At 33.4% G+C, this 27,550-nt stretch overlaps 1 protein-coding gene across 6 annotated transcripts in view; it reads right to left on the minus strand.

Annotated features, from left to right (window-relative positions):
• LOC129975067 (fatty acyl-CoA reductase 1-like) overlaps positions 1-27,550 on the minus strand; it is a 148,296-nt gene that overhangs the window by 14,756 nt on the left and 105,990 nt on the right. For all 6 annotated transcript variants that reach the window (XM_056087954.1, XM_056087950.1, XM_056087951.1 and 3 more), the window contains one exon: positions 11,915-12,092. In XM_056087954.1, the coding sequence (XP_055943929.1) occupies positions 11,915-12,092 (178 nt within the window). The remainder of the gene's footprint in view (positions 1-11,914; positions 12,093-27,550) is intronic.

The raw sequence follows: 27,550 nt of genomic DNA on the forward strand, positions 1-27,550 counted from the left end.
AGGCATCAATGCTCATATTTTCCTTTTCATCCCCCCTCTTCATCCTGAAGTACAATCCACAGTCATGTAAGCTGCCAAAACTTGCTCATGCACCTCCTGCTAAACATTTATGTCACATGTATTCTATAGGATTGAACATCCTTCTGATGCTGTTCCTAATTTTCTGTTATGTTCTTAGTTGTTCACTTATTGTAATGACTATTTGTGTGTGTGTTGCTGCATAAATAAATATTTTTGACTTTTATAATATTCGCTGCGTAAATCTCCAACAATGTTTTGGACCCAGGAGTAACCGAAATTGCAAAACGAAACGAAAGCAGCGATTGTAAAACACGAAAATACGAAATTAGGAAAGATACACTTTCGTTTCCTGAACTGTCAGTAGCAATAAAATGCCTAAACTAATTGATATCCAAGAATTGATTAAGGACAATTTCGATACTTGGAAGATTCAAATTGTAGGATTTCTAATTAAGAACGACCGCTGAAATTACATCATCGGAAAACAAGTTAAGTATGAGGAAGCGGCCACGGCTAAGGCCAAAGCAGTATTAGAAAATTGGATTTTTAACTGATTGAAAAGCTCTCGCGGACATTATTTTGTCTATCAGCCCAAGTGAAATGTGTAATGCCGAGCACTGTGCCACGTTAATGATTTCGTCACTGTCAAATTATATCTATAATGAACTCAAAGCTACTTTCGAATCTAAAGGTTCTGCTAAAATGTTTTCTTTCTTAAAGCAACTATTGTTTCAAAGAATGACCGATATGGAAACAATGTCAAATCACTTAAAAGATGTTTTTGAAACTGTTGATAACCTGAAAGAAATGCAACTCGAAAATCGCCAATGATCTTCAATCCATTCTGCTCCTGTACCACATCCCGGATTATTTCGAAAACTTCAGATACACAATCAAATCCAAAGATGTACTGCCTACTCTTGAAGCACTAAAATAAAACTACTGGAATAATTTCTATGGAATAATCATACTGGAATAATCATTTGTGAGTTCATCAATTTTATTAAATTGTGTGTGTTTCGTTTCTGATTCAGCTGCCAATCTTTCCCATGCCTTCTAATTACACTTGGCTTAGTTCAGGCTCATTAGTTGCTACACATTATCTGCAAATATTTGAAGATGGTATCTTCTAGCTTGTCATCTTATCTTCAATTCGATAAATATGGGTATGGTGACTCTGTAAATCTAGTCTCTACAGCGTTCTCGATAATTGTTACTTCTAAAAATCTATTATTTGATATTGCTTGTAAAACATTCTCCGCTTATCCTCGGAAAGACACTGTAAGCTGATCAGCTTTCTGAAAATATACCTATCGGTTTGTGGAACTCTTAACGTCGAGCTGAATCTTTAAAATAGTTAATAATAGTATTTGCCCGTCGAATATCAAAATTTGGAATATAGGACTTTTGATTTTACTTCACAATCGCTAATTCCGATCCTTTGAATTTCGCCATTTATTTCTTCAGTTTCACTTTTTATACCTTGAACGTTTTCTATTTTGTATCTTCTAACGAATGCCTTAATTCCATCGATTAAGGGCCTTTTTCTCAAACGCTGGAGAAATTATTAATTTTTTTGCTCTTATTAGATTCTGTTCTCTGTTTCTTTCGTTTCTTTTTTTTTTTTTTTTGAAAAATTTGAACAAGAATTCTCTTGTTCAACATTTTTCATTTCTTCCTACACAGGACGTATTTTTTCTTGCACTCTCTCTATCCAGATTTCATCCCTTGTATTTTCTATTGTCTAGCATTCATGACAACAAAAAAATCAAATCGACCTTTTCAATAATATTTGTCTTATTCGTCATATTCTTGATTTCTGTGGCATCAATATTACCGAAACCGCCCGGTGGTCATAAGATGAAATGAGTCCAAGCCGTTGTACAAAGGAAAATAGCACACTATTCCACAAAAAAGGCCGAAGCACATATAACCAAAATACACCAGAAGTGTATAAAAAACAATTCTTTTAGAAATTAATATTGAATAAGAAAATAATAAATTGCTCATTAAATAACGACATTGAAGTGTGGGTATCAATGTATCATTACCCACTATGCAATCTGTCCGGCATGAACTTAATATTTCTTTCTCATCTCGAGAATGAGCTACTTCAACTTCTTCTGTTAATCTTTTTTTTTTTCTTTTTTTGTATAAAATATATACTATTGTTCTTTGTTAAAAAGAGCAAAGCTTTTTCAGGTAAATTGACTCTCCATATTTTCCTTCAACATTTGAAATTTTTGACATTTATTAATTGGAGATATTGTTGAACGCTGGGATGACAACCTTTGTTGCTAAAAATCCCTTAACCCCCTCACTTAATCAATCAATCAATTTGTTAAAAATGCAGTATCATCGTTTCTTGAAGCTCTGAACATTTTAAGTGAAGGAATCATCCCATAACCCCCCCCCCACACACACACACACAAGCGATGACCTTGACATCAATACTGTTCAGCTTCGTCACTGGAAATAAAGACATCAATTTCAAATGAGAGGTAGGTTTCTTTCCGAGTCCTTTTTGACTTTCAAAGTTGATCGTACTCCTGCTCTCAAGTGTTTAAAATGGATGCAGAAACTAAAGTGGACGCATCTACTCTGTTGGGTCGCGTTGCATTTAGAACTTCTCTGTTTTGGAAAAAGTAATCCTGAATTGTGGTTTTTGGAATTAGAATTGCAATTTATCACATCGGGCATTGTTTCGGAAGTTACTAAATTCCATTGTGTAATTTCTGCCTTGGATTGCGATGTTTTATCTTACGTAGATAATCGAATTCGTTCCCCTCCTCTGACAGTCCATACACAATTCTGAAAGATAAAATCATTAAACAATATTGTGACTCCGAAAATGTAAAACTCAAAGCTCTCTTACAAGGATCTTCAACTAGGAGATAAAACTCCTTCACAATGCAAATGAAGGAATTAAATAACTGTCGCGTAAATGACGATGTTTTAAAAACATTTTTCTTGCAACGTTTGCCTGTTACAATGCAACAAATATTGTCAATTTGTGATGATGACATAGAAAAAGTAGCACAAATTGGTGATAAAATTAATGAAATAACTGCTAATACTGCAGTGGTTAGTGCATTGAAAACAAATACCTCTTTAAAGTCACCATAAACAAAAATTGAGGAATTACCAAAACAAATTCAACGAATGTCTACACATTTACTGCGCAGTAATAACAGAAATAAAACCTTAAAATCTCGTTCCCTATCACGTTCTGTTACAAACAATAATACTAGGAAATGTTGGTATCATACACGTTATGGCAATAAAGCTACAAAATGTGTGGAACCATGTTCATATTCGGAAAACTTAAAAAAATCGTCAGACGTAGCGGCTGCTGACGATTACAATGAATTAAGTCGCTTATTTGTTTACGACCGCAAATCTAAACTTAAATTTTTAATAGATATCCGCGCGGCTTGTTCTGTTTTTCCAGTTTCTCATGCGAATTTAACTAAACGTGTACCAGACTCATACTTTGTTCTGTATGCTTCAAATTCTTTAATTATTCGAACTTACGGTACTAAAAATTTAACGTTAGACCTTGGCTTAAGGCGCTCATTTTCTTGGAATTTTGTAATTGCAGATGTCCCTCTGCCTATATTGAGTGCAGAATTTTTAAAAAGATTTGAATTACTAATCGATATAAAAAATCGTAGATAAATTGACAGGTTAACTTCAATAAAAGTGAATGGTAAAACTTGTAATCGTCCATCAATTGGCTTAACAACAATTTTGGATAATTCGCCTTTCTATCAATTACTTTCTGAATTTCCTAATATAATAAAACCTGCTCTCAATCATATATCAGTAAATCATTCTACGAATCATTGTATACTCACTAAAAGACCTCCGATGTTCAGTAAACCGAGGGATTCACACCAGAGAAATTAAAAGCATTGAAAGTTGAATTCCAGTCTTTACTAGAACAAGGTATCATACGACTTTCTAAAAGCCCATGAGCTAGTCCGATACATCTTGTTAAGAAAAAGGAAGGTACTTAGCACAACTGTGGTGATTTCCGCAGATTAAATGCAGTTACAATTTCTGATAAATATCCTCTGTCTCATATCCAAGATTTTTCTATGGAATTAAAGGGCAAAACAATTTTTTCTATACTAGATTTGGTTAAAGCTTATAATCAGATAACAGTTAACCAATCGGATATCGAAAACGCGTTTCTCGTGTAGCTGAAATTATTTTGCCAACTAAAATAGATTATAAAACTATGGCTAGGGAACAGGAGGTAGATAATAGTCTTAAGTCTTTAATAGAAAGTGGCTCAGGATTGAAACTGAAACCTATTGAATTTGCCTGCGGATCAAAGTTAATGTGCGATGTTTCAACAGGCGCTATACGCTCTTACCTACCAGAAACTTTCAGAAAAATTGTTTTCTATAGCATTCATTGCCCATCTCATCCTGGAGGTAAACCCCCGGCTAAATTAATAAAAGACAGATGTATCTCGCCTTCTTTGCAGAAAGATTGCATCCGATTTTCTAAAAACTGTATCGAATGCTAAAAAATCTTTCTTCAAAATATCGAGACATTCCAAATCTCAAGTTGGACAATTTCCTCTCGTTTCAGCACGATTCATCCATACTCATCTCGACATCTTGGGTCCGTTACCACCATCTGATGGTAATGCTTACTGCCTCACATGCGTCCTCAGATTTACAAGATGGCTGGAAATTTTTCCGATGCCTGATATGAAAGCCGAAACATGTGTCGAAACATTTCTTTAAGGCTGGATTGCAAGATTTTGTGTACCACATATCATAACTACAGATCGTGGCTCACTGTTCCAATCTGAAGTATTTCAGGCATTTACTCAATTTTTAGGTTCACAGCGGATCCGAACGACAAGTTATCCGCCAGCTTCAAATGGCATGGTGGAAAGATTTCATAGACAGTTGAAAGATGCTGTATGATGCTACTGCCTTTCCACATCACGTTGGACGAGTATCCTGTCAATGGTTATGCTAGGTATCTGAGAAGACTTAAGTGTTTCCCCTGCAGAACTATTCTAAGGTGAAACTTTGCGTCTTCCTGGTGAATTTTTCAGTTCATATAAAGCTAGTCCTACAATTCCAGAATACATACATCAATTAAAGACTAAAAACTAGAGTTTTCAGCCAGTTCCTGCTTCAAATCACGTGAAACACAAGTTGTTTTTGCACAAAGATTTGGCTGTAACGACTCACGTTCACGAGACACAATTCGTCGACTCTTTGAACAGCCCTATGATGGGCCATACAAGGTCTTGCCGAGAACGGACAAAGTCTTCACATTGGATATGCATGGACAAAAACGAACTGTCACTGTAGAGAGACTCAAGCCTTCTTACATTTTGAATGAACATCTTGACCCGGCTGACATCCTTCCACATATTCATTCTGAATATAAAACAAAATATGGACGAGTAGTCAGATTTCGCCTTCCTCCTCCGGTCGAATAATAACCGACCTTCGGTTTCGAGGGGGAGTACTGTGGGTATGAATGTATCTCCACCCACTATGCAATCTGGTCAGCAAGAACTTAGCATTTCTTACTCAACTCGAGAGTGAGCTACTTCTACTTCTTCTGTTAATATTTTTTTTGTATAAAAATATACTCTTGCTCCTTGTTAAAAATAAAGTAGCGTCATTTCTTGGAAGCTCTGAATATTTTAAGTGGAGGAATCATCACATACCCCCAAAGAAGAGCCCCTGTCAGCTGACAATTAAGTTAAAATTTGAAAGAGAAAATTAATTATCATTAGAAAGACTCCGGTTCTATTATTTACCCCTCAGGGCTCACCTTCTTTAAGTGAGTACGGGTGTCCCAATCTCGAGGTACTCAGGGATCTTTCCTTTTTTCAGAGGGTTTACAGTCTTTGGTAAATACGGGTGTCGCGCCCCCGGGTTACCCTAGTGATCCATCTCTTATTTTTATTTTCTAATTTCCATTTTTATGAGTTAAATTGATATTTCCTTTCAATATGTGTTGGTGTTTTGGTTTCGAGTTTGGTTATAAACTAAACCCATGTGTTGGCCGTGCATAGCGACCCGTTAGGGGCAAAATGGAATCCTGGGGTCCCTTGCGTTCCCTTTGGCCCACGCTGCTCTGTAAGTCGGGCGGCAGGAAAGAGCCGTTCTTGTCAATCGGCTGGTGGTGCGTTTTTTTGGGAACGAGAAACCACTGCTTGAGGGTTAGGCCTGCAGTCCCTGTAGGTCTATATCCCGGTGCTACCCCTAGGGTAAGTACCTAGGCTAGTGAAAATCAGAGCCGGTAACTGCCTTCCCTTTTTGGGCTCCATGGCGGGCAGGGGCGTACCGGGATGAACATCAATTACAAATTATGGGTTCCCACACTATTGGTCCCGACGAAGACATACGTTCCTCAACCTCTCTTGTAAAGGTGTATCATGATAATGTTAATTTTTTTATAATAAAAAGAAAAGACGGATCTTTTGATGCCGTAACAGCAATTTTGATTCACAAAGCAATAAAAGGAAGTGTTGGCGAAGTTAAATCTTTGAACAAGTGTAAAAGGGTAATCTTCTGGTTGAAGTCTCATCCCAAGTACAGGCCATATCTATTGTGAACTTGAAAAACATTGGTAACTATGATGTAATTGTTACTGCACATACTAGACTTAACCAACGAAAGGTGTACTCTCAGAATCAGAGCTGCAAAATGACACATAGGATGACATACTTGATGAATTAAAGAGTCAAAATGTTACCGAAGTAAAAAGGATCAAAATAAAAAGAGATGGTAAACTTATTCCAACAAAACATTTCATTCTTACCTTTAATCTACCAACAATACCTAAATCTGTAAAAATAGCATATCTCAATTGCCCTGTCCGGCCCTATATTCCAAATCCTTTGCGCTGCTTCAAATGTCAAAGATTTGGATTTACAATTCAGGATTGCCGTGGTACTCAAACATGTGCGAGATGCTCCGAGACTGGCCATGATAATCAAACTTGCTCAAATGTTCCTTCCTGTATAAACTGCAAAAAGGACCACCCAGCGTATTCTAAATCTTGCCCTCGTTGGAAACAGGAAAAAGAAATCCAAACATTCAAAACCAAACAAAATCTCTCTTTTAAAGAAGCCCGAAAAATAGTAATGGAGCGAACTCCTAGAATTGGCATCTCCTACTCTACTGCAGTGAAAAGAGTGATGGTTTCAGCATCCACTCAAACACTCATGAACAAGACCATTTTCCCGCATTCATTGAAACTAAATCTGTAACTGGAAGTCACAAAAGCACGTATACAATAGATAGCAATAACAAACAAAATCAATCAAATCCTTTGAAATTAAACAACGAAAGAAGAACATCATTTTCTAACAGCTTAAACAAAATTTCTTCATCATGCATACCAACTGCCAAAACTGATAAAAAGGAACCACCAAAGAAACTTTCGAAAACCTCGAAAGAAACGAAAGCTATGAGGAAAGCTAGAATACAATTTCAGGAGAAAAACCTAGATGATAAAATAAAAGACAGAATAAAAAAGCGTACAATATCAAAGCAAGAATTATTAAAACAAATGAAATACGATGAAGACCATGATGAAAGATATGATATTAAGATTCATCCATCTGAAGATGATGCAATGTCGACAAGCGGGGAAGAAAAAATAACTTCTTAAAGCAAAAAACACGGCAAATAATATTGTTTGTTGGAATTGTCAAAGTTTCTGTTCTCATATTCAAGATTTAAAAAATATTTAAAAAAAATACCAGCCCGTTTGCCTTGGTTTACAAGAAATTTTTCTTACACCAGATCAGTCCACCAAAATAAAATATTATAATATAGTTAGAAAAGAGTACACCCAGGGTTCTAGAGCTTCGGGTGGTGTGGCTCTTTTAATTTCCCAAGCCGTCCCGAATAGAGAAATACCTTTAAATATCCCTATCCAAGCAGTGGCAATTCAGCTTCATTTAGGTTCCTTACAAACAATTTGTTGTATTTACTTACCCCCGAACGATAACATAGAGCAAAATGAACTTAATAATTTAATAAATCAACTCCCTCAACTTTTTATCCTAATGGGAGACTTTAATGGACACAAGCCGATTTGGGGAAGTACAGATCTTAATTTAAAAGGGCAGAAACTTGAAACTTTGATGGAAGACCATGATCTCTGTTTTTTGAATGATAAAACACATATTTTCATATACCAAGCCGCACTTTCCATACTTTAAATCTAGTTTTATGCTCTCCACCTTTAGCAATTAAGTGGGTTTTTAATGTTGCAGAGAACCCCCATAATAGCGATCGCTTTCCCATTATTTTATCATATAAGGATAATGATATAGTTTATCCTGAAAAACCAAGAAAATATATTTTTGATAAAGCAAACTGGACTCTCTTTTCACAAATGGCTTTTATTACACAAGATATGGTAGATATGGAAAATATAGAGGATGCTATCCAAATCATTACAGAAAAAAATTTGACAGCAGCTGATACGGCAATTCCAAAGTCATCTGGAAAGATACCAAAACTTTGGATGCCATGGTGTAATGACGACTGCAAAACTGCTGAGAAGAAACAAGTCAAAGCCTGGAATAGGTTTCGACGTTATCCTACTACGGACAATTTTATCGTTTTTAAACAAGCTAAAGCATATGCTAGATTAATCAGACGGAGAAGTCAGAGAAATACGTGAATGACATTTGTTAATTCTATAAAGGGATGGATTGGCTCCAAGCTATTATGGGACAAAGTCAGAAAGATGTCTAGCCTTTTTAAAAATGAATTTCCTTTGACATTTTTAAATTCAAATGGACAACTTATTACAGACATTAAGGCAATAGCTAACACAGTGGGTGAGGCATTCTCTAAAGTGTCTAGTGAAGCAGCTTACCCCCAAGATTTTATATCTTACAAATTAAATGAAGAAAGAATTTATTTATATTTTAATACAAACTCTAACGAGGAATATAATTCTGACTTCAGTTTTATAGAACTAAAAAGAGCATTACAAAAATCTCGGGCTACTTCTCCTGGTCCTGATAATATTCATCTCTATATGATCAACAATCTTAATGAACAATCTTTAAAAAACATCCTGCAACTATTTAATAGAATCTGGCACAAAAAATGTTTTTCTAATTCGTGGAGAAAAGCAATAGAAATTCTGATCGCTAAACCAGGGAAAGACACCAAAGATCCAAACAACTTCCGGCCCATAGCACTTACTTGTTGTTTGTGCAAAATTTTGGAGAGAATGGTAAATGCTCGATTAATATATATTCTAGAAAGAAAGTATTGGTTATCTCCTTTTCAGAGCGGTTTCCGTCGAGGCAGAAGCACTTTGGACAAGATTTTACAATTGAAAACATCAATCAGAGAGGATTTTGTAAGCAAGAAACATTTAGTTTCGATAATGTTTGATATAGAAAAGGCTTACGATAGAATTTGGGGATATAGTATATTGGGGGACATATATAGAATCGGCCTCCATGGGAATTTACCATTTTTCATAGAAAACTTTTTAAGAACGAGGAATTTTCAAGTTAGATTAGGCAATATTCTGTCGGATAGTTTCCATCAAGACGAAGGCGTTCCTCAGGGAAGCGTCCTAAGTGTAATGTTATTTATCATAAAAAAAATCATTAATTAAAAAAATTAATCATTAATAAAAATTAATTTAAAAATGAATTAATCTTCCGTCCGGTGTTAATGGCTCATTGTATGTTGACGACTTCCAGATACATTGTTCAAGTGAAGACATGGGTATCATAAGGGAAAAGCTTCAAGAAGCGATTAATAACATTTGTGAATGGGGAAAAATTAACGGCTTTGCTATCTCTTCTCAAAAATATGCAGCAATTCATTTCTGCAGAAGACGAGGATTGCACCCAGATCCGAAACTTAAATTAAATAACCAACTATTTCCCTTTGTTTCTGAAATAAAACTTTTAGGTATGATTCTTGATTCAAAACTTACCTTTAAACCACACATTGATTATCTGAAAAGGAAATGCACGCTTTCCATGAATATAATGAAAATACTCTCCAACTTATGGTACGGGGTAGAAAGCGGCTGCTTACTCAAGATGTATAGAGCATTAATACGTTCAAAACTTGATTATGGTAGTGCTATTTATGGATCTGCCTCGAAATCTACATTACGACATCTCGATACTATACATAATCAGAGTCTCCGATTGTCAATAGGTGCATTTAGAACTTTCCGAGTTATGAATTTGTATGTTGTTTGCAACGAGACTCCTTTAGAGCATCGACGGAACATGTTGGCACTTAATTTGTTTTTAAGAATAAAAAGTGACAATTCTCATCCATTACATCATGAAGTCATAAATCCTATCTATAGTTCATTATTCGCATTGAGATCATCATTCATTTCCACTTTTGGTTTCAGGATAGGGCAAATTCTCAAAGATCTAGGAATAGAAGACTCCCCAGTCCTTAATAAATCGGATGAAATTCCTCCATGGAAAAATACAATTATAAATTTTATTGATGCATTTGAAAACTGGCGTAAGCCGACAATATTAAATTTGATTTATCAGTCCATTTTTAACGCTAACAGACAACAATTTTCTAATTATGAAGCAGATGAATCCAAAGCTGGTAACACAGATGGATCCAAAGCTGGTAACAATGTGGGTGCGGCTGTAATGCTAAGGCATGAGATATTTTCAGAAAGATTGCACAGATTTTGCTCCGTTTTCACATCGGAAATTTACGCTATATACAGGGCTTTGATAAAAATAGCAGAAAAGAATTATATAAGAAATATTTTATACACAGACTCCAAAAGTGCAATCGAAGCTCTCAAAAATGTTTCTCCTTCAAGTCATCCAATAGTAGTGAAATGTATAGAATATTACCTTGATTTATCAGAGAAAGGTATACAGATAATATTTTGTTGCATTCCTGGGCATTCAAGAATTCAGGGAAATGAAACAGTAGATAATGCTGCAAGAAGTTGTAGAGCAATAATTGAAAATTTTGTTCCTTTAAATGATGTTTTGCAAGCTATAAAAAATCAGCTTGAGAAAAAATGGCAAAATTTTAGGGACCAGCAAGATAAAAATAAGCTACACGAAGTTCAGCCCTTGGTAAGATCTACAAAAAATAATAATTTCAGCCGAAGACAATTAATTCTATTAAATCGTCTTAAAATCGGACACACCAGATTAATACACAAACATCTTCTCAATTCAGAATCAACGCCTACATGCTCCTCCTGTCATTGTCTTTTAACCATTAAGCATATTCTGGTGCAATGCCCTAGTTATAATACATTTAGACGAAACCATTTTGGTAAAAATAACATTAAAGTACAAGACTTGCTGGGAGATTATTTCCACACAAATTTGTTTTTGTTTTTACATGACATTGGAATTAATAAGCTCCTTTGAGTTTGTTTTTAATTTTTTTTTTCTGTTTCTGTGTGTCTTACTTGGAACATTGAATATCAAGATAAGTCATGTGTTTGGCGCAACATGGTCAAATATGGCTTTTGCGCCACTAAAACATACCAAACCAAACCAAACCGGTTCTATTATTTCTCCGCAATATTTGGAGTCACATAGACTTATCCAAAAGAATTTTAGATATCAGTTTTAATTGACACGGAACTATAACTTTTACATTTCTCAGAACCTTTCTTGTTGTAATCGATATCGGTAGTCATTGACCTGATATCTTTTCAGGATTTGTTAATAAATCGTATAAATCTCTCTTTTTAACCATGCTATTAACGTGGAAAGGGAACCGTATTACAATCTTGAAAAACTATTTATCGATATCGACATAATTTTTTTCCTTTTAAAATAAGAGACGTTGAATCAGACTACGTTAAAATTAATTTCAATTATGAGGATTTCTGAAAACATAGTTACTGGTATCGGGTTTTTCCATGTACTTCCAACAATAGATGGACGAATGATGGCAACTGACAGATCTGACGCCATATATTGAAGGATATTTTCAGATATACATTTGCTTAAACAATACCAATTGGGCCAATCGGATTTATGTCGTGAAGTCAATTCCAGAAGTTTATTGTCGTCTTGCTCCCTGAAAAATTAAAAGAAATATAAAATTTTCTAATTTGTCTATTGAATTCCGAAGTCCGTGAAGCACGGAAAACTTTAAAGAAAGTTGAAAATAAAATATAAGTTAAGAGAAAAATCAAGTAAATAACTATTTACATATGTAGAAATCTGAAATAACATTTATTAACTGCTATGAGTAACATTTTATTTCCAAGAAAAAGAACAGACATTAATAATCACTATTTAGTCATTTTAACAAATTGATATTCTTTTATCTTTTATAGATGAGATTATTCTTGGAATATAAAAACAATCTAAAAGCAAAAGAAAAAAAAAAGCTAAAAACAATTTAGAGTAAAATTTAACAGACTGTTTTACTTCGATTTTAGATTCATTTTTACAATAATGTTTTTTATAAAGATATTTTTTAATAATTTTTATAACATATAAATACAATGAAATACAGTCCATTCACGTTCACAAGATGCAATGTCAAGCGAGACGAGTTAAATGTCAATATGCACCCTACTAATAGAAAATGTACACGATAACAGAGACATTTTGTTATTTACCAATATTTATACTATTGTCTATTAAGGAAATCGTACTGTGAAACAGTGGTGTTACATTTTTTTATGAAAATGTGTAATTTCCACCCTTATTAAACGAAAAAAAATTTAAAAAAAAATTCTGAAGGACAATAAATTCTCTTCTTCAGGTTAATTCATGAAGAATTTATATTATATATGATAACTGATCAGAACTGCTCTTTAAGAGTTACTTCGTAAATTATATATTACTTAAATGTGTATGTATTTTCATATATATAATGTTTTTTTACTGCTCTATGTTCTACAAATAATTTTAATGACTCTAATAACGAGTTTATTGCAACTTCTGAGTTACTAGGGCTATTATCTCTATCTTGAAATCAAAACGCTGTCGAAAAAATTATTTTCTAATACTATATAAGTTCAGATATGTTGCGAAAGAAAACCAACCCACTTGTTTGTTTTTTATATATAAACCATAAACGAGAATTATTTCCTGTTTTTTTTTTTTTTTTTTTTTTTTTTTGTAATTTATGAGCTTTGCACCTGTTTTTGTTTCCTGTCTGGTGGCGCCAACAAATGATCTTTGAACATTTTTTTTTCAGCAGGGAATTCTTTGTATAGAGCCATGACCTTCGAAATACGAGGCCTCCCAACTCCCAACGCTTTCATCCCGTAAAGTCATGAGGTTGGATGAATTCTGTAGAAAACGGTAGTCGTTATCGTAGTGAAGAACGGAAAATGTGTTATTGGCTTTTTTTCAAAGTTTTCTGATGTTTTTTGCATATTAATTTTAATTTATCGTAATGAAGATGCCTAGTGCTTGCTGTGTCCCCAATTATAAAATTAATTACACAAAAAATAGCTCCAATGTTTCTGTATTTTCGTTTCCAAGCGATGAAAACACTAGAAGAGCATGGATCTCTGAAATAAAGAGGAACGATTTCGTACCAACTAAATATAGTAAGGTAAGTTTGATTTTTTTGTACAATTTTTAGTTAATTCTTCTGAAATGCGAAGCATTTAAAATTATGTATAACTTCCATTTATCTTCTGTCATTTTTGTTTGCTCCACATTTAGTTGCTTATGCTTCCAATTACTTTGGTATTGTTTGCTTGAACTAAATAAAAAACTTCGGTTTATTTTTACTTCTTATAGTCTTTTGTTTATTTGTTCCTAATATTTAAAATGTTTTGTTTCTGTATCTTTTTAATTATACAGTACACTCCCGATTATCCACGGAATTGGGTGGCGCGGCCGCCGCGGATAACAAAAATCGCGGATAATCCGAAAAAAGCTGAAAACAGGTATAGCAAAAGAGAAAACAGTCATTCCAACTTAGAAAAATCGTTTTATGTACAATAAAACGTAAAATAAATAGCAGGAAATGTTCAACTAACGTTTAATATTTTAGTATATTACTCAAAACTAACCTAAAATGTATTTTGTTAATGAAAATTGAAAAGTGCTTTACACTTACGAGAGGCGTCAAGGATACACAGAACAATTAATACATATGTAATACATATTACTCATCAGAGGGAAAGGTTCCGAGAAGGCCTGGGATATTTTTGCCATAAATAAGCACGATGTTAACGTTTCGCTCAGTTTTGTGAACATTTTAATTTTTTTTGCTTTACGCTTGTACAAAAACTTTGTGCGGCAGGCGTAGATAACCCGCCCGTGGATAATCGGGAATCTACTGTACTTCATACATATTTTTTTAAAATATGATTTTGGCCTAATATTTATTGCTAACATTTAGGTCTGTTCTAAACATTTTCAAGAAAATCAGTTTTTAACAGTGAAAGAAGCGTTTAATACCAGTACAGGAGAACTTATTCAAGTACCACTAGAGTGTAAAAGGCAATTATTTTTAGAAATTTTTAATAATTATCACTAAAACCTTACAAAGTACTTAAGTGATTTATTGTTATTATGCTCTGATAAAAAAAAGTTTAAAGTCATCTAATGAATAATAAAACTTGATTTTTAATTATATATATCATGACTATAGTTTGTAGCATATTAAACATATTTTATTCTAAAATATTATTTTAAAAGTTATAGTTGTAAAAACAATATGAATGATATTTGTAAGTAGTAAGATATAAAGCGCGTCTCAAAAGTATATGGACAGGTGATTTTTTGAAGTAATAGTTCAAAAAATGAAGCAATTATCATGAAAAAAAATAATAAACTTATATTATGATTACAGATGCTTATTACAACAAAGAAATACAGTATAGTTTTTTATAGAATGTGAAAAAATAATAATAAAAATTGGCTGTCCCAAAAATATATGCACTTTTCAAATATTTTTTATTTAAATTCAAATTTTGAATCCATTGCTTTTAATTATATCGGAAATCCTATCAGGAATGCTTCGAACTAAATTTTGAAGAAAGTGTGGCTCTAAAGAGAACCAACTCTGCTCTACTTGTTGCTTTAATTCCTAAATAGTCGAGAACTGACGACCATGAGCATACATATCCCGTGCAAGTACTCCCCAAAGGTTTTCCATGGAATTCAGGTCTGGGCTAATAGCTGGCCAGTCTATAACAGTCACTTGATTCTGAGTAAACCAAGCTGTTGTTGAGTGCGAGGTGTGAATCGACACATTATCCAGTTGGAATTTCCAGTTTTTTCCCTCCTAGGATATTTCCAATTGGAAGTAGATTGCTTTTGAGGACATTTTGATAATCTTCAGAGGTCTGTTGACCATCAGGAAAAGCAATATCGGTTGTTCCGTTGAAGCAGAACGTGCCCCACACCGTGAGAGAATCCCCTCCTTGTTGTCGACTAAAGAACTCACGAGGTTCTCTTCGTAAATCATGCCAGTAGTATGCTCAGTCATCAAGGCCATCTAAATTGAATTTTTTTCGTCCCTGAAGAAAACATTTAACTATTCATCCGTCCAATGCATGTACTTTTTAGCCCAAAGGATGCGTGCCTTTCTGTGGTGCAATTTCAGCATAGGTGTTCGACGCATTCTGCGATATCTATGAAATTTGCTTGACTGTATGCAACGATGAACAGTAGATCTTGAAATTGAAAACGTTAAAGTCCTCGTAATTTCACGAATAGACTTCTTATGGGTTGAAACTGTGCGCAAAATTTCTCTATCTTGTCGCTGGGATGTTTTTCTTGGTCTTCCTGTACGCTTTTTTACAATAGAATTTGCATCTTTCGACAAAATTTCATAAATTCCAAATCTGCTACGCTTAATTTGTTTAGCAATATCAGAAACTTTAACATTTTCAGCTTTTAAACGCCAAATTATAGCGATATCAGCAGCAGAGAATTGAACGTTGCGAGGTATTTTTCAATTACTTGAAGAATTGAAGAACGAGCTGCGATATTATACTCCAAAGTTGTTACGTCAGATGTATAGACCACAGAATATGCAAATTTTTTGGTACAGAAGAAATAAAAGCGATTTTTTTTCATTGTCCATATATTTTTGGGACATATTTTGAATTTCATTTTTTTACACACAATCTATGATACAAGTATAATATTTCTGTATTGTAATATACGTATTTTATGATTCCATATGCTACTAATTTTTTTCGTGATCAATGCTTTATTCTTTCAACGATAACTTCAAAAAATCGCATGTCCATATACTTTTGAGACGAACTTTAGTACTAAGATATAGTTGTAATAAAAAATGAATTGCATGCTCATATAGGTTTAGAAAATGTAGTTTTTATTTGTTTATATATAAATCATCAGAATATATATAAAATAATTAATATTTATTACTATTTTAAATATCATTAGTTATGCACAATCTTTAATTATAAATGAATGCAACTTTTACAAAATATCTGAAACTTTTAAAAAAAATAGTAATGAAAAGTTACTGTTTTTAAATCAATTTTTCATACCGTGTAAAATCAATTGATAAATTCACGTAGAATATTGTATTACTTAAATGATAGTATAAATAATTACTATAGATATTCCAACATAATATTGAACTAGGTATTTATTTTGGATGAATGAATGTTTCTGTTGATTTTAAATTTTATTATTTAATACTCAACATGATTTTATTTAATACTGTCCAACATACGTTAACTTTAGTTTATGTATTAAGAAAATATCTATTCTGTTTTTGATTTTAATAAATTACTAATTTTTTTTCTAAAGAATTCCACTTTTTTTTTTCTTTTTTTCTAGGCTTGTACCTGATGCTGTACCTTCAATTTTCCCTAATTTACCCTCATACTTTTGCTCAGAATCAAAAGCAAGAAGAGAAACTCCAATGAATAGGGCAACACATAAAAAAATGAGAAAACTTAAAAGCAGCTTTAAATAGCAGTCTCCAGAACATAGCAAAAAGAGAGTAGATTGAAAAAAATCAACACTTTTTCAGATTTAGTTTTAAAATTTAAAAACTTTAAATAAAATACATGGAGTATAATTCAAAAAGCAAACAAAATAATTTTTATTGTCTAGGCACTTCTCAAACTACTAAGGTATGTCATCCTTTATTAATTTCTTCCAAATTAGAAGTAATTTGCATTTTAACTTTATTTAATATTATAATTATTTTCATTTGTCTATGTGAAATTTATAATAAAGTTGGAAAAGAAAATGTATTTTGTTATTGTCTCTCTGTAAATAAAATGTTACCTTGTGTACCTTGTCAAATAGTGTGTAATTTTTTTTTATTTGTGTTTTTTTTACTGTTTCTACATATTGAATTGAAATTAATTATAAATGCATTGAAATGTAAAATCGGATATAATAAAAGCTAGTTTATTAAATTGTATGAATTACTAATATATTAAATGAAAACAATTCTTAATGTGAAAAAACAAGTTGTGAAAGTAATTCCTTTTTATCAACAGAATTAGTTGGTGTAAAATTTAAATTTTATATTAAATACATTAATATTTTATTTGAAAGTTCATAAGTAATTTGAGAAGTAAACAATTTTATGTTATAAAATACATGTATTACCTGTCACTACAATAAAAAATCATCAAAAGCTTTAAAAAGTATTAGATTAATTTAATTTTAAGCTTTAAAAAATATTTCCAGGGAACAAAACGATTTTTAATAAAAGAAAAAAAATCTCCATTAAAACAAGAAAAATTAACAATAATACCCCAATGTAAATATCTAATAAATTTACATTGTGATTTAAATGTTATTAAATGAAGTTTGAATGTTATTAAATGGTCAATAAGCTATAGAGGACCTTAAGATTTTCTACCATGCCATTTCTTTTATTCACACAGGGAAAAAATAAATAATTTTGAATTTTATGCAAGGTAAATGTCTTAATATTAATAATTAGTTATTTTTAAGTGAATTTAAAGTATACCTAAACATCAAGGAAGAAAGCGGGATTCTGCTCATGGCAGCCAATCATCCTACCCGTGTGACGTCACAAATAAGTTGTGAGGCCTTGTTTTACGAAGGTCGTGATAGAGCTCCGTGCGGAGAGACTGTACCTTGGTGATGTTTTTTGTACTAATCATTAAATAATGCTTAAAATTTCAAGAAGACTCCTCGAAATTTTCTTTATGCTGATGTAGGTTCCGAATCCTGGATATTTTTTTTTTCCTTGTAAACTCTTTCCTGGGACAATTAGAATCGAACGTTAGAAGGGTCGATGGAAAGGTATGTGGATCTTTTTGGTTTATCCTTCAGAAAATATAGAATCTTATCTATAATATGGCATCCCTGCCGGGATACGAGCTTGAAAAGTTCTTGATAAAATTTTTTGAATAAACATTTGAAAATCGAAACTTCGATTTGCTGGAACATTATCGAACATGTTTAGAAGTTAATTTAGATTCGAAAACTAGAACATTTTAGAACTCATGAACAACTTTGTTTTCAATTTAAACTTTTGAAAATTTTGAACCTTTTCTAAACAACTGAATTTGGAATTTAGAAAATTCAATTTCCTTTTAGAATTACTTGAAACTTGAAATAATAAATGAAATTTTTGAAATATTAATGAATGATTGGATTTCTGAAACTAGCATCAGGAATATTTTAAGAAACGAAACATTGAATTTTTATGAAATATGAATTTAGAAGTTTAGAATATTTGAATTTTATGAAACATGAATTTAGAAGTTTAGAATATTTCTCGTGAATATATACTTTTGAATATTTACAGAAATTGAATTTTAAATGTGCTTTCTATTTGAAATTTTGAATATTTTTTTGTGAAACTGAAATGCGTTTAAAGATTGAAGTATTGTAGGGAAATAATTTATTATTGAAATTGTATGCTTAGATTAGTAAAATAGAGTAGTTTTTAAATATTTAAAATGTCTGAACAACCGCAGTTTAAATTGCTAAAGAAAAAGAAAGTCTCAGCGGTAACGAAAGTTGTAAACGATTTAGAAACTGAATTGTCTAATAAACAATTAAATTCTGAAAAGTTAGAGGAATTTTCTGAAATTCTTAATTGTAAATTTGAACAATGGGTTATAATTGATCAACAACTCGAACCCCTTTTAAATACAGATAATTTTGAAGAAGAATTTCAAACGACGCAAGAATATAGAGATAAAATTTTACTTTGTCTGTTCCGTACAAAAAAGAATGTTGCTAAGTTAAACTTGGATAATTCGTCGTTAGTAGAAAACTTGGCTTCGGCTATTCCAACAGAAAACTTTCATCCCCAAAATGTTGAAAGTATTAAAATTAAAATATCTAAATATCATATAGAAAGATTTTTTGGAGATGATGCCTCTAAGTGGATGACATTTCGGAACAGTTTTGAAATACTATATATAACAATTCGGAACAGCTATATATAATAATGATTCATTAACTAAAGTCGACAAATTTAATTATTTGAAGGCTCATCTGGGAGGATCCGCATTAAATACCGTAGAAGGATTTCCTATTTCAGCAGCTGTGTACGATGAAGCTGTGCAATTATTGAAAGAACGATTTGCCAGTACTGAAGTACAGGTTCAAGCCCATATGAATAAAATATTATCTCTACCACCATTAAAAGATTCCACCGACATTCGGTTAGTAAGGGCAATTTTAGACATCGGAAGTCAGAAGAGTTAAGTTTCAGAATACATTGCTAAAATTTTGGGTTTGAAGAGCCTAGGAAAACAGAAGATAACGCATGGACTTTTTGCTGGTTTACAAATGACTGAAGTTCATAGTAGATATTCTATTAAATTATGTAGTCTTGATAGAAATTTTTATTTTACTTTGGAAGTTAACGATCAGAAGAATATTTGTTTAGGAATATCTAGAATTACTAACCATCGTATTTTAAAGAAATTAAAGCAACTTGGTATTTTTATAAGTGATTCTTCTGTGAATAACAAACATTGCAGTTTTGATAAAAACGTTGATGAAATTCATATTTTGTTGGGTTGAAGTTGAGGTTGAGGTTTACATTTTTATGGCACACGAGCCAGAATTGGTTATGTTGCGCTATATTTTGTTGGGAGGGGACATCGTAGGAAAACTATTTATTGGTGAAATTAACAAGTATCTAAAGGTCTCACAGCAGTAAATGTGAAATTGAGATGGACTGTTATGGGGAAATCGAACTCTGAATCCACTTTTGAAACCAGAAATTCATTAATGTTACATTCTTTGCTTACAAATCAGACAAAAATTTCGGACCTATGGAAATCAGTGTCTTTGGGAATTAAGGACCCAAGTGAAATGAAAACGAAATTTGAGTTGCAAGATCTGACTTTAAAACATTTTGAGAATACGATCTCACAAAATGAGGATGGTAGATATGCAAGGTTTGTATGCATTCCTTGGATTGATGGACATGATAAACTTAGTGATAATTTGCATTTAGCCGAAAGAAGGTTCAAGAACACTGTAAGATCTCTAAAAGGTAAAGGTAGACTATTAGATTATGAGCAAGTGTTTTTTGATTGGGAAAATGAGGGGATTATTGAAAGGGCTAATGAAAATGGTCATGACAGAAATAAGAAAATTCATTACCTACCACACAAACCTGTGTTCAAAGAAAACTCTACCACCAAAATCTGACCTGTATTTGATGGGTCTGCTCGTCATGGACACTTTTGTTCTCTGAACTATTGCATTGAACCTGGACCTAATTTAATTGAGCTAATACATGCAATCTTGAATAGGTTTCGTTTAAGAAAAAGAGGAGAATATCGAATATTCGTAAAGAATTCTTGCAAATTGCTGTACACGAAAACGACAGGAACTTTCTACGTTTCTTGTGGTGGGAAGGTGGCGATCCTGAAAAAGTCATTATTTACAGACCTTGTCAAGTAGTCTTTATAGTATCGTGAAACCCCTTCCTGCTAGCTGCAGTATTAAACTTTCATCTAAAATGGGCATTTGAACATTTGATAATTGCAGCTGAAAGCTTCTAGGTTCTATGTACGTCGACAATTGAGTAACCAGTGTGGAAACATTAGAAGAATTCTTATCTTTTCAACGAGACTCTAGAGAATTGTTGGCATTAGGAAATTTCGACTTTCGTGGTTGGAGGTATGGTAACATGCATTCACTTATTCTGGAGGATAGCACTGATCAGCCTGACTCCTATTCTCCCGAGGTACAAGTTCTTCGCTTTTTGTGGAATGTGGAAAGAGATACTTTGTCCATCTCTTTCGAAGAACCCGTTCACGAAGAAGGGCAGGTTTCGAAAAAAAAAATACTTTCCATTTCTCATCGAATTTTTGACCCAATTGGAGTCGCATGTTCTGTCACTAATTCCTAAACTGATTCTGCAAGAGTGTTGGAAGATAGAAGCATCTTGGGATTCTCCATTGCCTGAAGACATCGAAAAGAAATTTGAAATTTGGAAACGTCAACTTAAAGACTTAAAAATTTCCCGGAGGCTGTCAAACCTCGATCTTAAAGACGCCAACCTGTCTCTACAAGTGTTTTTTGCAACGCTTCAAAATTGGCTTACGCGTTTCTTTGAGCTGAGAAAGATGGCGAGGTGACATGTCAGTTAATCTAAGCACGATCAAAGGTTTCTCCTTTAAAAGTCATTTCTATCGCAAGATTGGGAATTTTATCTTGCATGATTGGAGCAAGGTTAGCTGATAAGATAAGGAGAGATTTGCATTTGGAAGATATTGAAACCACTTTCTGGTCTGATTCAATGGATGCTCTACATTGGATAAAAAAAAGGGTCTATGGGCAACATTTGTTGCTAACAGAGTAGCAGAGATAAGAAAACTATCTTCTGTGGAAAATTGGAGACATGTACCTGGAATTTTTAACTCAGCTGATCTCCCATCGAAAGGATGAACAGTGAAGACCCACATCAAAAATCATTGGTGGGAAGGACCTGATTGGATCAAAAGGTCGAAAGAAGATTGGTCAAAATCTGCTCCTTTTCCAAATATGAAAGTGGTTAGTTCAGAAAAGAAGACTATTGTAACCGCTTCTGTTTTACAACTTGAGGAAAAGTATTACCACCGAATTTCTTCATATGTTAAAATTGTCAGAATTACATCTTGGCTTATAAGGTTTTTTTACGAATCTGAAGAATGTGAGAAATCGAAGAACAGTAGGTCCATTGAATTATGATGAAATCAGGAAGGCCGAATGTACATTCTTGTAAGAAGTACAATTAGAAGCATTTTATGAAGAGAATGACAAAAGATTAAAATCTTTGCGAGTTATCAAAGACTCTGAAGGAATTCTAAGCGGGAAAACCAGAATATTTTTTAGGGATGACCGTAGAGATTTTGGTCTACCCATAATTCTTCCTTCTGATCATCCTGTTGTCATGATTCTCATAATGTATAAACACGCACGTCATGGACATTCTGGAGTTCAGATGCTTATGAACCATCTTGGGGAGAATTACTGAATTTTGAAGTCAAGAAAAGCTATAAAAAAAGCCATAAAGTCATGCATCGTTTGCAACAGATTTGATGCAAAACCTGTTTCTCTTCAGGAGGGCTTGTTGCCTCAAGACCGTGTGAGAGATGCTGAAATTTTCTAAATCGTAGGATTAGATCTAGCTGGACATGTCATCCTTAAGGAAGGAAGAAAGGCTTGGATTTTGATCATAACTTGCGCGGTTTACCGTGCAGTCCACTTTGAACTTTTGACTTCACTATCAACTGAAAATTTTCTACTGGGTTTGATGAGATTTATTGCAAGCAGAAATCGACCTTCTGTCATTTATTCAGACAATGGTACCAACTTGAAAGACGCTCATCGTCTACTGAAAGAAGGTGATTTCGAAAAACTGAAGAATATTGAAGAACTAAGCCCTATTTCTTGGACTTTCATCCCTCCAAATGCCTCCTGGTGGGGAGGATTTTGGGAGAGACTAATCGGTCTTATGAAGAAGATTTTAAGAAAGACATCTTTAAATCACAAAGAAATGAACACAGTTCTTTGTGACTGTAACAGAGTACTGAATTCAAGACCACTTAGTTATGTTTCGAAAGATGTCGAAGATTTGGAACCCCTTACACCAGCAAGGTTTCTGCACAATATTAGAGAAACCGGCGTGTCTGGTTTGGACCTAATTGAAGTAATTAATTTTAATTAAAGATGTCCTACCGAAACATAGTCCAACAGGATCCAAGAAAACGTTTTCGATCGGAATACTTAGGTCAATTGCGAGAAATACAAAAGGTAAAAAGAGAAACCGCCTTATGTATAGGAGACATAGTTTTGGTTGAGGATAATACCAAAAGACTGAACTGGAATTTGGCGAGAATTTTGAAACTGTTCCAAGGAAAAGACAATAGAGCTCTATAGCTCTAGTTAAAACCAAGCTCTAGTTAAACCAAGTTTAGACAATAGCTCTAGTTAAAACCAAGTTTGGTTCTTTTCTCCGGAATTTGCATAAATTATATCCATTTGAAGTGAGGGAAAAGGATAAACCTGTTGTATACAATACAAATTCTCATTTGTTTTCAGATGCGAATAGACAAGAGACTTTTCCCATCTCCTTAGATAGGAAGAATTCCCTGATGGAGCACCTTGCTGCTCTTCCCCCTCCTTCTAAGGAACTTGACAGTGGAACCGACATGGTGCCGATGACGGGTTCTTTACAACTCCTTCCGAATAAAACTTCTCATCCTGTTCTACCTGCCGGAACAGAACATTTCGAATCAAGACAATCCCGTTATGGACGACTGCTGAGGCTTGTCCAAGGACTATGAACTTATTTGAGTTTATTAATTGCTTATAAACTCAAAGTGATTAGTGTTGCGAAAGAAAACCAACCCACTCGGGTTTTTATATATATATATATATAAACCATAAACGAGAACTATTTCCTGTTATTATTTTGTAATATGGGAGCTTTCCACCTCTTTCCTGTCTGGTATCTCCAGCGAATGATCTTTGAACACTTATTATTTTTATTTTTTGTAAGTAGATGATTCTTTGTATAAAAATTCGTACGGAGAGGCTGCGTCTTGGTGATGTTTATTATACCAACCATTAAATAATGATTAAAAATTTCAAGAAGGGTCCTTGAAACTTTCTTTATGCGTATTTAGGTTTCGAATCCTGGATATTTTCCAGGAAAGCTCTATATCTGCGCATAGTACCGTCGCGCCTTGAATTTTATCTTGTGGATAAAAAAATTATTCATATGAGGTAGGATTGTTTTGTTTTCTTTATTGACTGTACCTTATTTCAAAACGTTTAAGACTTGTAGAAAGGCTGATTTAAGGTTTATTGCCAAAGAACTTTGTTTGAACACAAGTGATGAAATGACAGTTTTAGAACTAATTGATATGATTAAAAAAAGCGACAAATTTAAAACTGAACCTGAAACTGTAAGTGACCTTGCAAATTTAATTGCAAGGCAGAATATGAAAAAGAATTAGCATTTGAGAAGTTAAAATTAGAAAGAGCAAAAACTGACATTGAAATAACGCGAATTCGTGCCGAGGCAAAAGAAAATAATGCAGGATCATTTGAGCCTAATGATTCCTTATACTCATTAGTAAAGAGTATTAGAACGCTAACAATTAAAGTATCAAGCAAACCTGAAAATTGGGATTTTTTTCATCTTTAGAGCGAGCATTTATGGTACCAGAGAAATATAAATCTGAGATTATTCTTAACTTGCTAGGTGAAAGATCGTCTAATATAATCACATACATAGATGATGATGATCTAAATAAATATGAGAAAATTAAAGAAAATGTGCTGAGAGAGTTTCAGCCAACAACTCAGTCCTGTCTAGAGAATTTCAGAATGACCACGCGGCATTTAAATGAGACCAATGTTCAGTTCTCTTCCCGTTTAACCACAAGCTGGGAATATTACTTAAAATTAAGGAATGTGTCAGATTACAAAACATTAAATCAGCTTATAATTTCTGATAAACTTTTCCAAACTTTGGATAGAGAAACCTCTTCTCATATAAGTGTAAAACATGCAGATACCTAGTTTGATCCAATTACGTTGGGAAAGGAAATAGATTTATATTTGTCATCTCTAGGAAAATTCCTATAAAAGAGTTTTGTTCCTCATAATAAAAATTACAATGTGAAAAATGTATCAAAGACCTTTTTATTCGATGTAAAAAGTATGAAATGTATTCTATGTAATGATGCTCATCCTCTCTATATGTGCTCTAATTATAAGAAATTATTTGTTAATGAGAAAGTACAATTTGTGAAAGATAACGATTTGTATCTTAATTGCCTGGGGAAACATAAAGTGAGTACTTGCAAATCAAAGTATTCTTGTGCTAAATGCAATAAGAGGCATCATATTAGTTTACATTTCACCCGAGATCAGAATTCTTTTGGTCAATCAAAAGAAAAAGATGAAACCTTTTTTTCGAGTACGGTATCAAATAAAAAACAAAGTGAAAATAGAATTCTGTCACCCTCCCTTCTCCCATTAGCTTCTACATTCATACCGGCAGCGAGCAATGAACTGGCCAACGTCTGGCGCCAACGTCTTTTCAGCTAAAACCTAACCTAAAACAAAATCTAAACCGAACCTAAAAACAAAACAGTTCTCCTGAGTACAGCGTTTGGTTATTTATGTGATTCCTATGGAAATGAATGTCAAGTACGGATTTTAATGGATTCTGGCTCAATGTTTCACTTTATTAGCAAAGAATGTGCAAATCGACTTCAATTGAGAAGAAATAAAATAAATATCGTAGTGTCTGGGTTAAATGACTCAGCGATTTCTGTTCGATCTCAAGTATCCGCTACTTTGTGTAACAAGGCCCGAACCTTTGAGACTGAATTAAATTTATTAGTTGTTCCGAGAATTATGGATCTTACTCCATCAAACTGAGTAGATGAATGCGTAGGAGGGTTAGATAATATTAATTTAGCTGATGAGCATTTTTATATTCCACAAAGAGTTGATTTATTGGTTGGAGCGGAAGCCTTTTTTGAACTGTTGAAACCAGGGCAAATATGTCCACCAAATTTCAATCTAATCTTACAAAATTCTGCTTTTGGTTATCTGTGGGAGTATTTCTAACACGGAAGAAAATAAAATACATTGCGGGTTAGTCAAAGAAAGTGCTGATTTCGAAAAGACTTTAAGAAGTTTTTGGGAAATTGAAAATGTTGAAACGGATTTAATTGAGAGTAAAGAAAAAATAATTTGTGAATAACATTTCAAAAATAACTTTTCGAGAAATTTGGAAGGACAATATGTTGTAAAGATGCCCTTAAAGGAAGATCCTAAGTGTTTAGGAAAATCTAAAGAGTTTGCGCTGAAAAAATTAAACTTGTTGTGGCAACGCCTAATTAAGGATCCAAATTACTTGTTCCTATACAGAGACTTTTTACGTGAATATTTAGAGTTAGGGCACATGTCAGAAATTCAGGATGATGAGGAAGAAGCAACTTATTTTATTCCTCATTTAGGAGTTTATCGACCAGATAGGCAGTCAACAATGCTTACAGTTGTTTTTAATGCAAGTTATCCAACTTCAAACGGAAATTCCCTAAATTCCTTATAATATAACGGAGGAATAGTGCAAGGTGATTTATTTTCCATCATGGTTAGGTTTCGTAAATATGTATATGCCGTCACAGCGGACATAAAGAAAATGCACCGAATGATCTTGATTCATCCAAGCCAGAGAAAGTTACAGCGCATTCTATGGAAGTTACAGTGCATGCATTCTGAAGGAACAAGTCAAAACTTACGAAATAAATACTGTGACGTATGGAACGGTGAGTGCACCATTTTTAGCAACTCGTACGGTGAAACAAATAGCGAATGAAGAGGAAGAAAATTATCCTCTAGCTGCATCCGTCATTGAAAATGACTTTTATATGGATGACGTGTTAACCGGTTCTGATAATTTAGTTATCGCCAAAGAACTTCAAAGGCAGTTAATTGATATCTTGGAAAATTCTGGCATGCAACTGCACAAATGGCATAGTAATTGTGAAGGCTTAGTATCAAGTAGTGAAGAAATCTATAATTTTACACACTCCGAGGAAACGGAAGTTTTAGGATTTTCTTTGAATACCAAAAAGGACAGCCTTTACTTTAAAGTCGATTTCAAGCCGTCTCAAGGGAAAGACTGTCGAGTCACAAAACGCTGCGTTTTATCCACTATAGCAAGACTTTTCGATCCTCTTGGATTACTAGGACCTGTAATGACGAAGGCAAAAATATTTTTACAGCAATTATGGTCTTTAAAGCTGGATTGACATGAGGTACTGCCTGAGAAACAAACTAAAGAGTGGTCAAATTTCGTCGAGTCGTTACAAAGTGTTAGTAGCATGGAATTTGAAAGATCTATACTTAGAGAGGGAGCTAAAGTGATAGAAATCCATGGGTTCGCTGACGCATCAGAAGTCGCTTATGGTGCAGTTATCTACTGTAAGTGTATTGAAGATGGTCACGCATTGATTGCCAGTAAATCGAGAGTGTCTCCATTAAAAAGGGTTACCATCCCAAGGTTGGAACTTTGCGCTTCAGTGCTGATAGCCAAGTTAGTGAAAA

Source organism: Argiope bruennichi, chromosome 7, assembly GCF_947563725.1.
Source record: "Argiope bruennichi chromosome 7, qqArgBrue1.1, whole genome shotgun sequence".
In the NCBI taxonomy this organism is placed as follows: domain Eukaryota; kingdom Metazoa; phylum Arthropoda; class Arachnida; order Araneae; family Araneidae; genus Argiope; species Argiope bruennichi.